This window comes from Rosa chinensis, chromosome 3, assembly GCF_002994745.2.
Source record: "Rosa chinensis cultivar Old Blush chromosome 3, RchiOBHm-V2, whole genome shotgun sequence".
Lineage (NCBI taxonomy): Eukaryota > Viridiplantae > Streptophyta > Magnoliopsida > Rosales > Rosaceae > Rosa > Rosa chinensis.
Window position 1 is genome coordinate 37,929,349 of NC_037090.1, and position 17,644 is coordinate 37,946,992.

The 17,644-nt window shown below is 38.0% G+C and overlaps 1 protein-coding gene across 2 annotated transcripts; it reads right to left on the reverse strand.

Annotated features, from left to right (window-relative positions):
* Positions 1-6,648: 6,648 nt before the first annotated feature.
* Positions 6,649-15,699, reverse strand: LOC112191671 (condensin complex subunit 3). 2 transcript variants are annotated; one of them, XM_024331063.2, is made up of 12 exons: positions 15,294-15,699; positions 13,811-14,014; positions 13,294-13,439; positions 12,575-12,843; positions 11,598-11,692; positions 11,065-11,212; positions 10,549-10,988; positions 9,416-9,930; positions 9,274-9,334; positions 8,915-9,187; positions 7,869-8,130; positions 6,649-7,321 (listed from the first exon to the last, which is right to left on the reverse strand). In XM_024331063.2, the coding sequence occupies exons 1-12, from the start codon at positions 15,660-15,662 to the stop codon at positions 7,002-7,004; spliced, it is 3,102 nt and encodes a 1,033-aa protein (XP_024186831.1). In that variant the 5' UTR covers positions 15,663-15,699; the 3' UTR covers positions 6,649-7,001. The 2 variants fall into 2 exon arrangements, with proteins under 2 accessions (XP_024186831.1, XP_024186830.1); XM_024331062.2 differs by having other exon boundaries at positions 6,651-7,321; positions 11,598-11,695.
* Between the last annotated feature and the right edge of the window lie 1,945 nt (positions 15,700-17,644).

A 17,644-nucleotide genomic window follows, 5' to 3' on the forward strand; every position in this document is an offset into this window, starting at 1 on the left:
GACCGCCTCAAAGAACAGCACAGCCACTGGCCATTGCCATTGGCCTGTAGAGGAGCTAGCCAGCATCGAGATGCAGGATCCGAGATCCGATCCCAAACCAGGTTGACAACGCCCAGAGCCCTCCGCCGCCGCCACCTCTAAAATCCAATCTGCAAGCGTGCAGGCCCGACCCAGAAGCAAATGGAGAAACATCTTCGTTTCGAGAATCGGAGACTTCTACAGGAGCAAGGAAAAGAGGAGGAAACAACGAGAAAAAGAAGAGGAGGAGTGGCCATGGCCGAACAATGGGTGCCCAAAGCATTTCTGGGTAGTGATGAGATCGGCGCGTGAGGTGGTTTCCGGCGTCACCGGACGACGCAGAGGACGGACAGGATTTGTCGGAGACTGGTGGTGGTGGTGGTGGGATAGGCTTCCTGGGTTTCTGGGGTTGTAGGAAGAAACGGGGAGAAGATGGGGTGGTGGTGGGTACAGGGGATTAGGGAAGAAGAAGAAATGAATTTTTTTTTTTTTTTTTGTTCTGGTGTTTTTTTTTCTCCTTCTTGAAATGACAATTTTAGCCCCTAAGGTGGGCTCCTTTATCAGACTTAACAGCCAAATTGGACGAAGAGGACACTGTTGAGGAAAATTGACAAGGTCCGGGGGGGGGGGGGAATAAACTAATTAAAATGAAAGGACAGGGACTAACATGAAATTACCCCCAAACCTCAGGGGGAAAAACTGAATTTAATTCTAAATAATTAGAGCCGTGTACCTTTCTGATGCTTAAGGAATAGAGTATGATTAGAGTTGCTCTACCTGTATCCAATCCATTTCATAAAAGTTGTGAACCAACCAAACCAAGCTCTTGGGGACTGTTTGAGGCCATATAGAGACTTCCTTAGACGACACACCACCCTGGTCCCAGTGGAAGTACCATACCCCGGAGGCAAGTCCATGTAGACTTCTTCATTCAAATCACCATGTAAGAAGGCATTCTTAACATCAAACTATTGAAGAAGCCAATCAAGATTCACTGCTAGAGACAGAAGCACCCGAATTGTATTGATTTTTGCTACTGGGGCAAAAGTTTCATCAGAGTCCACGCCATACTTCTGGGTGTAACCCTTTGCTACTAGTCTTGCCTTATATCTGTCTACTGAACCATCAGAATTGTGCTTCACTGTAAACACCCACTACACCCAACTGTTTTCTTTCCAAAAGGTAGTGATAATAACTCCCATGTTTGATTTTTCTAAAGTGCATCCATCTCCACGGCCATTGCTTTTGCCCACTTCTCGTCCTTCATTGCATCCTGCACTTTACTAGGAAGTGACACAGAAGATAATTGATTCACAAAAGCTACATATGGTTTAGACAACCTATGAGTAGACACATAATTAGCTATAGGGTATTTGGTCTTAGCACACAAACTTGGTTCATATTTCTTGGGAGGCTGACCACGATTGGACCGTTCTGGTAAGACTCGTGTTTGAACATGTGTAGAATCAATTAAAGGAGTAACACTATTTGACAAAGGTGGGTTATAGGACAAAGGCAAACTACTACGTACCTTAGATGAAGATTGAACAGGGGAGACGCTGATGGAGAGAGAGAGAGAGAGAGAGAGAGACTGAACGATTAGGGGCTTTGTCTTGAAGGGTAGATGATTCAGCAATTATCTTTTCTGTCTCGGAATTCACAACGCTCTATTCGGCAGTTGCATTTTCTATTTCGGAATTCACTACACTCTGTTCGGTAGTTACATTTTCTGTTTCGGAATTCACAATGCTCTGTTCGACAACTGCATTTTCTGTTTTAGAATTCATAATGCTATGTTCGGCAATTGCATTGTCTGATTCGGAATTCACAATGCTCTGTTCGGCAACTTCATTTTCTGTTTTAGAATTCATAATGCTCTGTTCGGAAATTGCATTGTCTGATTCGGAATTCACAATGCTCTGTTCGACAGTTGTATTTTTGCCTAGATCAAAGGCTAGAAAGGGAAGGGTGGTTATGGTGGGAAGGTTGGGCTCATTGTCACTGAGTGCAAAGATCGTTGACCCTGTTTGGTACTATCCTTCATAAAAAAACACCCTGCTCCCCCTGACTGGCCCTGTTTGGTACTGTCCTTCATAAAAAACACTCTGCTCCCCCTGACTATGAGTCATAGAAGGTGGAAAATAGCATGTATCCTCACTGAATGTCACATCCATAGTGACATAAAATCGTTAAGAGGGAGGATGATAACACTTATATCCTTTCTGATAGTCCCATACCCGACAAAGACACACTTGAGAGCCCTTGCATCTAACTTGGAACGTTGATTCTTATAAAGGTGGACATAGGCTACACAACCAAAGACACAAGCAGGTAGGGTATTAAGAGATAGGATAGAGACATAACTAGACAATACTTCAAATGGAATACAACCTTGAAGAGAGGAAGATGGGAGACGATTAATGAGATGTGAGGCACACAACACTGCCTCTCCCCAAAGGTATTTAGGCATATTGGCACTAAGAAGAAGGGCGCGACCAATGTCTAACAAATGACAATTCTTCCATTCAGAGACCGCATTATGTTCTGGTATTTGTGGGCAAGTGGTTTGGTGAATAATTCCATGAGATTGGAAATAATCACGAAATTAATGATTAACAAACTCCCCCCCGCCCCCCAATTATTAGACCGAAAGACCTTAATACGAGCATCATATTAGGTACGAACAAGATTATGGAATGTTGTAAAGGCAGAGAAACTGCATCTTTTGACTTAAGCAAAACAACCCAAGTTAATCTGGTGAAGTCATCAATGAATAAAACAAAATAATGCATTCCTGAAAGAGTTGAATTTTTGGAAGGTCGCCAAAAATCAGAATTAATTAATTCAAAAGGAGTTGTACTAGACTGAAAGCTAGAAGGATAACTAGACCTATGACTCTTGGCTAGAGAACATGTTTCACAATGTAGACTAGAATCACTTATTCCCAAAAAAAGGGAAGGCATTGACTTCTTCATGACACCAAATGATGGTTGGCCCAAAATACGATGCCACAACCACAATTCATTTATCCGATCAGAACTCAATGTCAGGACAACGGGACTTTGTGGACTTGATGGTGCTTGTGTCGGTCCTCAGTACATGCAATATTCTAAGTGAAACAGTCTCTCCCTCAGATCTCCCTTGCCAATTATCACCCGAGTGCACAGATCCTGAAAGATGACATACATAGGATAAAAGGTGACAGAGCATTTGTTTTGTGTGTTTAATTGAGACACAGATAAAAGATGATGAGATAAAGAGGGTACATAGAGGACATTATAAAGAGTAATGGACAGTGTAACTTGGACTGACCCAATTCCTAACACCGGAAAGGACTCACCATAGAGACATGTGTTATGGATGGGGAGGACAACATGATGAAGAAAGACTTATCATAGGTCATATGATCAGACGCACCAGAATCAATTATCCATGTATTACTACCAGTAAAGCCAGAAACATTTAAAGCGACACCAATTTTACCTCGATTCTCCTGGGTTAGGGAAATATTACCCTTAGTTTGATCTTGACCCTCCACACCATAGAAATCAGGTTCTTGCTCCTGCACCAGTTGGATTGCCGCCTTGCTTTTCTAACCATTGTTACTTCTTTTCCAACCAGAGTTATTGGAGTTGAGTCTTAGCAACTTGGGGCATTGACTCTTGTAGTGTCCAACAGTTTTACAATAGTTGCAAGGCACCTAACTGTTGAACAATGAACTAAGGGACAAATCTGCCATTCTTCTTCTTCAAGCAGCAACACAAACCACAAAATTTGACACGGCTAAGGAAGAAGAGGCTGACGGCAAGGTATTGCAAACTTTAGGGTTTTAGGGCAAAAGGAATAGAGGATGAAGACAAAGGACAAACTCTTGAAGAGTACAGAGACAAATTTGCAGCGGAAACAAACGAACAGAGTCCGGACGGATCTCTGCTCTGATACCAAGTCAAACAGAACAAAGATAAAGAAAAAGTTTGGAAATTTCTGATGTATCTTGATTTCTCCAAAAATAGAGTATATATACAAAGTATGCAGAAACCTAATAGGAAAGTGATTAACTAATTACATCGTAATATACTCCCCCTTAACTACATAACATTCTAAATAATTACACAATCCTAATTACATAACAATTGCTACAATCAAGGGATACAATTAAGGAGTGACTCACTCCAACACTCCCCCTCAAGTTGGAGCATACAGATCACGTATGCTAACCTGGACATAGCTCAAGCATACTGATTGAGTGAGCCATTATAAATCTTTGTGTTCTTTGTGTTTACTTTCTTTATTGTTTTCTAGTTGTTCATCTAGTTCCATATCAATATTGTGTTTGATACACTTCAGCACAATATTTTAGATGTGGCTTATTTGATTCCTAGCATGATCCCAAGATTTCAAGTACCGTAGGCAAACCAAACAAAATGGGGCTCAAAACAAGGAGAATCTCACTATAATTCCATACTTTATTATTATTATTATTATTTTCACAAGTTAATACATTAACATCATACAGTTACTCAAGATAAAACTTATTTCTTTTTCTTCTTGGTTACAATAAGTAACTAAAGAGTGAACTGGGCTGTGTAAGTTGATAAACTATGGGGTAAGCTTGGCTCCTCCTGCTCATGATGACCCGCAAAACAAAAAGAGACAGTCAGAAGGGTTACAAAGACCCTCTAAATCTCAAGTCAGCTCGAGTAACGATTTTGGCATAGTTTTGCTGCCAGAGCAGAGATCATTTCTTTTCTTTTTCTTTTTCTTTTTCTTTTTCTTTTTCTTTTTCTTTTTTTCTTCTTTTTTCTTTTGAGGGGTTGGGAGGTGTAACCTTTTTTTTTTTTAGTTTGAGCTGATAGAGGTGTCAGATCCAGGGCCGGCCCTGAGGGCTGCCGCCTCAGTCCAACGGCTTTCAGGGGCCTCCGGAATTTGGAGTTTCTGTATATAAGTTAAAGATAATATATATATTACTATTAGCTATAATAAGCACAAAGCCGTGCATTGCTCCAGCGGAAGGGAAGCTAAACTGTACCCTTGTCCACCAAGGTTAGAATCACGTTCTGCACTTCTCTCTTTAATTTTTTTTCAATCAATTAAGGGGCCACTCAATTCCCACTTCCCAGCCGCCCTTTCAGTTTTTTTTTTTTTTTTTTTTTTTGTCTTTTTTTCTTTTTTCAATCAATTATGGGAAAGTAATTTTTCTTGGACCCGTTGGCCCAGCACCCCCTTTTTTTTTTTTTTTGCCTTTTCCTTTTCCATATAAACTTTTCATTTCCTTCTTCCATATGAATAACTATTCCTTTTCCTTCTCCTTATGGAAAACTAACCCAAATTAAACCCTATATATTGATTGTGTATGTATAGAAAATTTCTCACATCAAACAAGATCGATTTTTTATTGTTAAGATGCCTCCCACTAGAAAACACAAGTCTGGAGCTCAGAAGAGAAAAGAAAAGGAATGACAAGAAAGATTGAATGGTTTATCTATGCTATCTATTGAAAAAAATATGGGAGATAAACTTGATTATGACAACATTATTTGTACTTTCGCAGCTAAAAATACGAGAAGAGCAAGGTTTAAGTGATGCTTTGTAAATTTAAAGGCGTGAGGGCCTAGCCTCCCACTGGGTTCCAGCCATCAAAAAAAAATTATGTTTAACTAGTTTTGTAATTCATAATTTTATGCAAGGAATAAATATTCATATACTTTTGTATTGTTATTGATTTCATAGTTACTTTTATTCAAAATACATGATTTTATACTGTTATTTGGAGCAATATATATATATATATAGGAGGCCACATTTTAATTTTTCACCTCAGGCCGTAAAAACCTTAAGATCGGCCCTGGTCGGATCTTTGAAAAATGTGAAGCCCCATAATCAGGACACGACACGATACTGATAGAGACATTCCATGAACATTGCAGATAACAGGTTTCTCCGTGAAATCTGGGAAACTATTCCTAACAGGCTGTTACAGGAACTCCAGCTGGTTCGGTACGTTCAGGTAAATGTTCAAGTTCTTTTGTGAAGAGTCGTTTGGCTAGTAAGCTGGGCCGATCGTATTCTGGGATCTCCACTAAAAAAAAGACAAAGAACACCAGACATGAAAACAAACGTCTACATACACTCATTTAATTTAAACCTTCTAAAACTCAAAAAAGGAGTCTACGGACTCTTTTAGTTTTCTCGGGCACCAAGGCAGATTGCCTGTGGGCAGACTTCTGATGGTGTGTTAAGGAGGATTCTAGTTGTTTGGAGGATCATGTTCTTATTTCCTAGCAACGGGGTATGGGCAGTCCGACGATCTAACTATGGTAGGAAGTTATGTATAGCAATTTAGGCTCTTGTTTTTCAGTTGTTTTTGGACTGCCCCAATAAAGTTGTGTTGCCATCAACCGTAGTTCTATTTTGGTGAGGTTGACAAAATTGAAATGGTGAGCTGAGTCTATTTTTTTTTTGTTATCATATGAAGACTTTGCCACTAGACTAAATAATACTGGACGAGCTGAGTCATTTTTATAATCTACAAGTTGGAAGTCATTTATCCGCTTTGATATCATCAATAATCATTACTCTCTAATTGTCAATTTACACATTTTCTATTCTGGACTTCAGATACTGGGATTCTAGAACTTGAAGAAGTCGGCCTAAGTAACCAAGAGAAGTTACATATCGAGGACTACAAAAGAGAAAATGGTGATACGATAATTCTCTAAGCTTTTCAGTCGAGTATTTGAAAGCTCCAAGCAAGAGACTTAATATCTCTAAGCTTAATTCGTCATATGGTAAACCACAAGCTTAATTCGTACACCAATGAACTGAGTGCAGACAGCCAAATAACATACATCTTTAAACACCCTTGTGCACAGACCTGTACAAATTCTGTAAACTTACTCGTTAGACCATACAAGTGATACCGTTCAGGCAATGATCATTGCATTACTAAATATATCTAACATGCCAACCCAAACAATGAGAAACTAATCAGAGCCATCAGAATCGTCATCAGATGTCACCCCTGAGCTTTCTTCCTCTTCATCATCTTCATCAATCGTGGGGGCTGTAATGGCAGTCGTTATCTTGGTCAGTGCTGCAGTCTTGCTTGCTCTCTGTGAACGAGAGCTCATAGGGCCAACACTATTAGGAACAACAGAGGTGGGCGAACTATCTTCATCAGAAGATTCCTCCTCTTGCCTGACTCGTCTTCTGGTACGTGTTGGTCTGCTTGAGCAAGGAGCTGGTGTTTGCGGCATTTCAGCAGATATATTGGATTCCAAGTTGAAGTCTAGTTCTAACCTTCCTACAAAATAGAAAAGAAGAGGAATTACGGAAATTGTAATCGTAGAAGAGTTAGCAATCCCCAAACATGAGGAAATTCCAACTTTATATAACCAGATAGCAACTTAATCCAATCTTTCCTTTCAACTTCTAACACAAACAAAAAATGCTCGTGATTGCAGGCAGGCGGGCCAACATGTAATTCAGCAGTGAAAATCACCTAACAGATGTTTTACATGAATATAAAAATAAATGTATTCTTGTTTACTTGCAGCAGTTATTTTGTCCCAAATGATGCCAAGTTAACACTATTTCCCATGCAGTAAGCAAAAGTAGTGCAAATAGAGAAAATCATTCAATTCAGAGGATATTTATAGTGATGCAGAGAATGAAATGATATGATTGAGAATAAGGACAAACAATAATTTCTAAACATAACATTCTCCTCCATTCTGGACTGATCAAAATCAAGTTAGTACCTTGATTCATTAGAATTATTTCAAAACAAATTTCTAGACTTAATTTATAAAGGGATTGATAATTCTGAAATAACACAGTAAGGATTTTACCAAATATAAGATTAGCTTGATCTTGTGATATTTCCAGGTCAGGATGTTTATCTAATGCCTTGAGACTGTCAGCCATTCGCCTCAACTCCTTCACAAGATCTTTCTCTGCCAATACAGATTCAGCCACACGAACTAAAAGCCTCCTCATTAACTGGATTGCTTCTTGCTCTGATACCCGAAATTGGAGTAAAACAAGTATTCTACATAGTGCTGACACATATGACCTCTCTGCAGGAGTCTTCTTTGTAGGGAAGGCTGCCACCTGTATAAAGCAGAAAGCCAGGTAATTCATAAGCTTAAGGTTGCAGAAGTCTTCAATCAAGGGGCCTAAAGCCAGGAGCTGAAAGAAATTTCTAAACCAAGTACTACAGTGATCTATCTATATAGCAAGGATCCACTAAAAATTTTATGATATACATGATACACATAATTCAAAGTACATCAGTCTGCAAAATTAGTTTTGGAATCATAATGAAATTGCCTCAAGTTACCTCATAATTTTTATAATTTTTTTAACAACAAAATACTATTGAATGAGAGTAATAGTAAAATACTTACCAAAAGAGTGTAAAGAGTACAACCTTTGCTTATCACAAGAAATCTTGACCCATTCGTTATGTTTCATTGAGATCGCATATGATTTTAGAAGGTGGATTTTTTTTTTCTCGGTATGTATCATTTGGTAACAAGTGACAACATAAAAGTAGCTAACAAGCCTTTGTCCAAAAGATAGTTGCCTGCTTTTCTATTCCTTTTTGGTTATGTCTTGGGTTTTTTTTTTTCTGCACTTCCTTAAACAATAAGATCTAACACGCATCAGGCATTTAAAAGTAGATTTCCGTATTTAGCAAAGCCATTTAAGTTAAAAAAAATGGTTAATATCTGAATGATCAAGACTAATAAAACCTACATCAGTATGTATGATGCAAAAGCACAGCTTCAGTATATGGAATATTTTGGAAAATTTAAGAAAATTGAAATATTTAGTCAAAGTCAAGAATTAACCATATAGTATGAGTGATTCAATTCCACAGTTTCAAACTCACCTCTGTGGCTATGCGTATTGCAAGCCCTTCCTCCCCACTCTCAAGTGGAGGTTCCACGGTACCATCGATAACTTCTGGTTGGTCCCTAGTGTTTCTGTCATCCTCGGTCGCCTTTGCATATAGAGGGGCCTGGATCATCTGCAGCATGAAACGTGATACTTGGACTGCACGTTTACGCATATTAGACACCACAGACGCAGAACCTCCAGCATTGCCATTGACACCGGGCCACATAGAACATGTGACAGGAATGAAAGCCTTGGATATACACTTCTGCACATAAGTAACCACTTGATTTCAGGCTATTAGACTAGTAAAAAATTAATTTGACAACATTTCCAACCAATTTCACTACTTTCCTTGTGATTGGCCGAGAGGGAAGGGTAATGCTCAAAGAACACAGATAAGCACTGTTTCAACCTGGACAAAATGTAATGTGTTCAGTGAGGAAGATTACACCAGTAAAACGATAAGGTATAAAGAAGGCACAAATCAAGCTACCTCTGCAACTCCTTAGATTCATTGCTGAAGTACAAGGTAATGAGCTTGGATAAAAGCAAAGGATTTAAACAAGTAGGTATGCTTTGGTAATTCTCACTTAGGAGAAGAATTTTTGCAAAGCCCTCCCCAAGTGCACCTTGAACAGACTCATTCTCTTCACTAGGTACAGAATTGTCCCAATCATCCTTAAGAAGTCCAGCATACAAAAGATCAAGCAATTTAAGATTCAAGTTCCCATCCATATCAGAAATGTCTAAGGGACTAGAAGTCATCCCATAGTCTTGAAATTGCGATGTCATGTTCTGACCCACAGTCCTATCAACTTCCTGAGGTTGATGCCACATCCCAAGATCAAACAATGCCTTACAAGCCACTATGCTAATTGGAGCAGGGCCCTTAACAAAAGAAAGCTTTAACTGCTTTACTAGTTCCTCACTTGGCCTTTTCTCTAACAACCCAAAAAGCCCGAGGCACCTAACTGCAATCCTCTGCACGTCCAAGTGAGAATGTTTTGCCTGCAATTTCAGAATACAGAAAAGTTGTAACTCATTCCAAAAAAAAATAAATAGTATAATATAAAATATACTATAAAAAAACAAATTTTAATAAAAAACAAACATACATAAAATAAAATACACAAACAACAGTAGCTTTTACATGGTCCATGGCAAATAGAAGAAGATTGTCCCAAAAAAAATATGTATATATATATATATATATAATATAATAGAAGAAGAAGAAAAGTAACTCTATCCAGACAATTATAACGCGACAACACACTACCTTTAAGCACATATTCATTGGGGAAGTTTGCAGTACTTCATAAAAGAGTATATTTCTGGCTTATTTAAATCTAGAATCTAGATTTATAACAATCCTGAGTTGCATAGACATTTGGACCCTAGCATTTCATTTTTCCCCTAACAGCAACTCGCAATAAATTTTCAAGAAAAAAAAATCACACTTAAAAATTTAGCCTCCCTGCTTTTTCTTAAGCAGAAGACTAGACAATAAAACAAGTTAAAACCAAAACTAGACACTCATTCAGTCATTCCCAAGTCTTTAAGAATTCAACAGGAATGAAAATAGGGGATTCTATCAATTAAGCAAGTGACAAAAATTAAGTTCAATACCGCCGGAAGCAACAGAGATTGCAGTAGTTCAACAGGTTCAATAGCTCTCCCTTTGATCGACTGATGTGATTTTGCCTTCTCTAAGCAAAGGCCAAAAACAGCAAGACAGTGCATCCACTGCATAAAATCTGCTGTTCTCTCCCTGCAAGGGAGAGCGAGCTCCTCTACAACCCTAAGAACAACTTCTTCAAATTCACCACTGGCAGCATGCACCTTGCTTGCCAACCCATACACCGCATCAGACCAATCTCGATCACCACCAAGATTTATTCCATCTCCTATAACAACCATGTTCCCATACTCATCTACTTCATGATCGAAAGGCTTATGGAGCAGTTCCAGCACAAATGTACTAGCAACCTTCCTGTTTGATGTATCCGAAAAATCAAGCATTGCACCAAGCAATAGTAGCTGTCGACATGCAAAGCGATAATTGGAACCTGAAAGGATATTATCAAGTTAGGATATGGAGTTGGATATAATCAATATTCTCAACCAAGTGGAGCTTATACACACCAGCATCAATGTGAGATTTGACTAGATCTATATAATCAGAAATTGTTGCTGGCAGGATTCTCTCAAGAAGGTCATTGTTGTCTGTAGCTTCTGCAGCATACACTGCTGCCTCGGTGCCCATAGTAGAAGCAGCATCAGAGCCTTTCTCCTGTCCAAGCACAAGTTCGGACTCTTAGATACTGAGGAGCAAGTTTACTTAATTCAGTATATATATAACTTCAAGAATAATAGATCAATGAGCTCCCAACAAGATTACCCTTAACTTGTAAGTAATGCCCATTCAACTCTATTCTACTTTGTAATTTTAACACATAACATGACATCGACACTTCATAGTACACGAATCAAAGAAAAAGAAAAACAGTCCAATTTGGCATAACTAAGCCAAAGTCAGTCCAATTTGGCATAAAGACTCAAGCTTACTGTTACTCTTTTTTTTTTGTGAGTGGTGGTAAGACATAAAACAAAACCAAATAGTTAACAGAAAATGCAGAAGAAAAAAATAACTAAACGGAAATGACAGGCAAACTTACTTGTGCCTCCATCTGCAGGTGCCTGCATATCATCCTCCAGTAAAGTGCAACCTCCGCTTCCATCAGTTGGATGTTTGGTGTGCAACGTTCTGAGTCTTCTATAATAACATTGAAAAACATGATCACCGAAACAGGCTAACTTCTCTAATGTAAAAATCTACATATAATGTTTCCCAATCGATGGCAAAGCACCAAATCAGTTTAGTTACTCAAAGAATGGTTCCAAAATCATCAGTTCAAGGAACTTAACAGAATCATATACAAAAGCTAATTTTGTACAGAAGTGCATAAAAGAACCTAGATCAATCTAGTTACTATCTGTGAGTTGTGACAGGACACATCACCAACTTATTTAGTTATATGAGAACTTGGAAAGTTGAATCAATACTTGTGGCATCAGAGATTGAATAAGGAAGTTACACACACACACATACATATATATATATATATATATATATACAGGCCATATCCTCAAAATGATCAGAACTAGAAGGATGTCCAAAACTAATATACAAGTTCAGCAAAGACATTGGGAAACACTGTAAAACAAACAAAAAAACAAAACAAGACAAGACAAATTAGTGAAATCAACGTTCAAATTCTCAAGAAGACCTGCACCAGCACCTTCAGACTGCCATGTTAAAAAGAAGTATGTTTAGTTAATTCTATTTTAGTAACTACTGTATTCAATATATCATTCATGCAACTTAATTAGTCTAGAAGACAACAAAATCAAGAGGGACAATCATCTCAGTACACTTTCTCCACAATTGCAGTTGCAGACCTTGGGTCTGCTAGGATTATCATAATTTAATGCATGTCCCTTGTTTATAAGAATGTTAATGGTCAAGTCTGTTATAGCAAGTTCGGCTTAGTAAAGAGTCATACTAAATGGATCAGTCCTACACACCAATGTTCCCCCCATTCCCTTACAATATACATTTAAGTAGTGAAAAAGATTGAGAACTGTATCAAACCTTCAGCTCTTTCACTGTTAGACAATATGTACTGCCGGATACTTTCACCTTCAGGTACTCTAATTTCACCACCTTTTAACAAGGCCCCTGCTACAGACTCCCCGACCATTTCATAGGTTTCCACATCAAGATACTTGAGAAGTACTAAAGGATCTCCATTGCAGCACTTGTTCAGCCATTCATCTTTCATTAATTTAAGACACTCCTTTGAAACAGCAAGAGAACGATCGGCAAGTCCCCTCCGAAGAATTAATGTTCTATGCTTGATACTACAAAAAAAGAAAAGCAAATGAAATTGAGGGAAAAATCTTACAGTTATACCCAAAAAAAGGACACTGAAAAAAACAACATTTTCTTTTTATAACAAAAACAAATTCCACTTGAAGCATTAGATAATATAGTAGCTGATTGTAATAGTCGAGATAGGTAACAACACTCAGAACTAATATATGGCATACAGTAGTTAAAAGAGAGTCCATTGTTATAAAGCAAAAGGACTAAAATATGATCATTATTGATATGTAACTTAAACCATTCTCCCATTTCAAAAATTACATATTTCCCCCATTCTTCCAATTTAAACATGGTCATTCTACTTTATTAACCTTTTTTCTTTTTCCAAATTGTAGTAGTATCCCCCTTGTTTTCCATCAGATGTTGGAATACAGCTGCAAGAGGTTCAAAAAGGGTATAAAATTGACATTGTACCATAAGCTTACCTGAGGCTTTGAAGAGGAAATTTACTGGCTAGAACACAGTATGCTGCTTTTCGCACTGATTCACTGACATCTAATGTGCAATCAATGATTGCTTGTGCTGTTGCATTTGAAGGAGGTAGAGAGAGCACTATTGTCTTCCGAACCTCCTGCAAAAGTGCCAATGTTGGATAATAAAGAAACAAGTTTCTACTGAATTATAAGTACAGCCATACGAGGGCAATAAACCATAAAGATTAATAAAAGTATTCAATTATATTTATTTCTATTGGTTTATAATAGTAATACAAGCTATGCATTGGAAAAGTATGCAAAATAGGGTGTTTGTGAGTGTCCAGAAATTAAGATCCAAATTTCAATAAACAAAAAGTATACTGAAATATTCCTAAACAGGTGGATACTATTGTTATATGTTAATGTTTTTTAAGTCTGTGAACAGCAAAAAGGAGAAAACCATTTATTTCAATCTACCAACTGCACTACAGAGCATGTATATATTTAAACCAGTAGATGCACTCACCACAATTTGTTCTACAGGAAGCATCTCAAGAAATAAATCAACGATATCACTGTTCTCACAATCACTTGCAAAACGTGAAAGCGCCCTAACTGCAACTGTACGAATCACAGGGATCTTGTCCCCCGCACGCAACATCATACAGTCTATTACTTCATCCCAAAGTTCACTGCTTACTTCTGCATCATCCGGTAATTGCATAATGATCTACAAAAACAAACTTTTCGTCATGCTAGGGAACACAAAAGTGGTGAGAAGCATGAAATCTCTACGCGAGAACTTCATGGAATCATGGGGGAAGATTATTAAAAATCTGGTCCAGCAATCAGAGAAGCTAGTGAAATCTCACCATATAGATTCAAATATAGTGCATATTTATAGTAGACAATTAAATATTACTCACAGAACTCAGGTTTAGAAGTCAGTGTCTCAAAGTTAATACCATATTAGACACTTCTTTTTTCAAGAAGAGTTACCATGAGGAAATGAACATCTAGAATTGCTATCTCCAAACCAAGTTCACAATTACAAAGGATTCCGCAGCTTCTAGAGAAGTAATTTATAAACAAGATCTAGAGCAACCAAAAGCCACATGTCCCTACTTGGGGATAATTTACATTCCAGTTGACCTACTAATTCGAATTGTTTTGTTATGATGATCCACAGGGCAGTGGGTTTTGTCTTCAGGCCTGTTGTTTGGTGGGATGAAACAAAAAGAAAATACACTACAAAATCCATCTGTAGAGTCATTAGTGTTCTTATGGAATGCCTAAAATAAGCAACAGTCATATCTCACCCCTTTCTTATGGTGGTAAAAAAGACCCCACCTAGTTCAAGGACATGACATGATAAAACACTATGATGAATGAGACATTCCCTTCCTACTCTCATAAACCAAACCAACGGTGACATTTCAGATTCCAAAGTCTGTAAATTCGGCAAACAATTAATATCTAATGGGGGTTTTTGTATCCAAATGAACAATAGCCAAGCATCAAAATAGTCGGGCTCCCTTCCAGAGTTATAGACTACAAGTTTGGAAAACTAAAACTAAAGGTGCCATCGTAAAAGTACTGCAGCCTAAGTCCTTCCCGTTTTGCAATTAGTTCAAATTGCACCAGTTATCTCCACAGAAAGAACTTACTCATCCGCCGCAGCAGTACTTCCCCTTTATCCACCTAGGACCTACCTCTAGTTTCATAAAATGTTAAACTTCCATATCACCATTAATTCAGGGTAACAAAGAAAGTCATACTAGAATCAGTCCTACTCATTTAGGGCTTCTCTCAAATTCAGCAAAGCCTTCAATTAGAAAAAGAAAATTATGCATCTACTTCCAGCCACAGACCCACAAATCAAGACATCCAAATTCTGTCTTCCTCTTCTTCCAATTTCAATTCTCAGTAATAAAAAAATAAATGAATAAAAATTGAAAGAAAAAAATTCGCAGAAACCCTAGATACCTCTCAAAACTAGAAGGCTTTACCTCAGAAATAATCTGGCAGGCCCGGAACCTTGCCGTCCGATTAGAAGCAGTAGAAGCAGTCAAAAGGAACCTGAGGAATTCATCCAAGAAAGCAGCGTCGCTTTGGCCAGGGTCTCTGCCGGTGGCGAAGGAGGAGACGAAGCGAACGATGCGCTCGGCGGAGGCGGCGCGTCTCTGGAAGGCGAACAGCGGGAGCAGGGTTTTGCAGAAGGATGTGAAGAAGACGGAAGACGACGCCGTTTTGGAGCGGAGGGCGTAGAGCTCCTTGCATTTCCGGTTGTGGATGGCGTTGGAGGCGCGAGCCTCGTCTAGGATTTGAGCGATTCTGAGCATTACAGGCTTCTCTTCTTCGTCTGTGGCTTTCTCCATCGCTCTCTCTCTCTCTGGAAATGGATCTGAGACTATTGACGATTCAGGATTCAAGTTTTGAATTCGAGCGGGAGTTTATACCTAAAAGTCTATCTTTCCCAAAACCCCCCCAACTTTACGGGCTTGGTGGTGTTGAAGCCCAATTATAACAACAATTTGGGCTTTATCCAACAGGATCATGTATTTTTTTGTGCGCCGTACTTATGTCGCCATTGTAAAGCAATGGAATTACCGAGATTGCTGGTATAGGAGGGAACAATTAAATTGAGACGATGATTGAAAAGATATCAAATGTAAGTCCTTTGGTGCCTCACTTGTTTAGTTTTCTAAGTTCAAAAAAGAGAAGCGTTTAGTGTATAGATAAGAGTAAGGCAGATGATTTTGTGTCAATTTTCATGTGAACTTGCAATTGATGAAACTAGGGCATGCATAAACTTGATATAAATTGTCAGCATACCATCTCTTCGTTAATTCTTAACTACTCTGTCTACTCTGTCTATTTTTGCCAATAGTATATAACATGGCATTATTGGAACCCTTGAAATAATAAGTGATAGCCCGTGAATGATTAAATAGAAAAAAGGAAGAAAAAAATTAATAATATTAAGAAAAGTTGTTAATAGCAACTCTAACCAAAAAATCAACCAGCTCGAATTGGGCTGAACCACACAATTGGTTTTCGGTTCAATTTAGCAGTCAATTAGGCCTCCCAATAAATCATCCATGAATCGCATACACTGGTATTGCCAAATATCTCAAATCTTTATTCTTAGTCAAATTTTGTCAAGATATGGGAATTCGGTCATAATTAAGAGATAATTGACTGCGGAAACCAAGGATTAAAATATTTGTATCTACATATCTAGCTGAAATTTGAAAAATGGAAATATCGGGGATATAGGAGAAAATATATTGTTTTTGAAAGATTTAATTTATTGAAATTACATATAAATACATATAAATGTCAACTTCTTCTACATTTAAAAAGAGAGTCTAGGTGGTTGAAAAACCTCTCGCTGGTCTACGAAAATGCAATAATTAGACCAAGATGTATATTTAACCCATATAGTACGAATTGTAGTGATGAACATAATAATTATAGATCTCTTCAGAGCTGCCCACTGTTTCCCCTATCAGGGGATAATAACCCAATAATCTGTTATCTTTGTCTGAAACTTTAACATAATTGAAGCCAATCCCATATAATTGAGAAAGATGAAGTGAATGAGTTACTTTTTGAAATTGCTTCATCATGAATTCTCCTTATCCAGATTCGTCTTCAGGGAATTTCTCCTCACTCAGATTTTCCTTGAAGGAAATACTCCTTATCGAAATTCGCTTTAAGGAGATTTCTCTTGACCCAGATTTCCCTTGAGGAGATCTCTCTTCACACAAATTTGCATTTAGAGAACTACTGAGTCTTTTCTATTTTTTGTTTTTTTTTAATCAAATTTTACATATATTTTTTTCACTTTGTCGGGGATATTTGACCATGTCGGAGAAATTTTGGGAGAAACGGTAGAAAATAAGATATTAACCCCCTAAGATATATCAGCCTGTCCAAAAAGGGAGATATCGAGGGATATATCAGAAATATCGCAGATATTTCAATCCTTGTGCTGAACCACACAATTGGTTTCCGGTTCAATTCAGCAGTCAATTAGGCCTCCCAATAAACCACCCATGAATCGCGTACACTGGTATTGCCAAATATCTCAAATCTTTATTTTATAGCTCTTGATGAGCTATGTATGGCCCAATCTTAGTCAAATTTTGTCAAGATATGGGGATTTAGTCATATTAAGGAGATAATTGACTACTGAGCCACACAATTGGTTTCCGGTTCAATTCAGCCGTCAATTAGGCCTCCCAATAAACCACCCATGAATCGCGTCCAAATATCTCAAATCTTTATTTTATAGCTCTTGATGAGCTATGTATGGCCCAATCTTAGTCAAAATTTATCAAGATATAGGGATTTG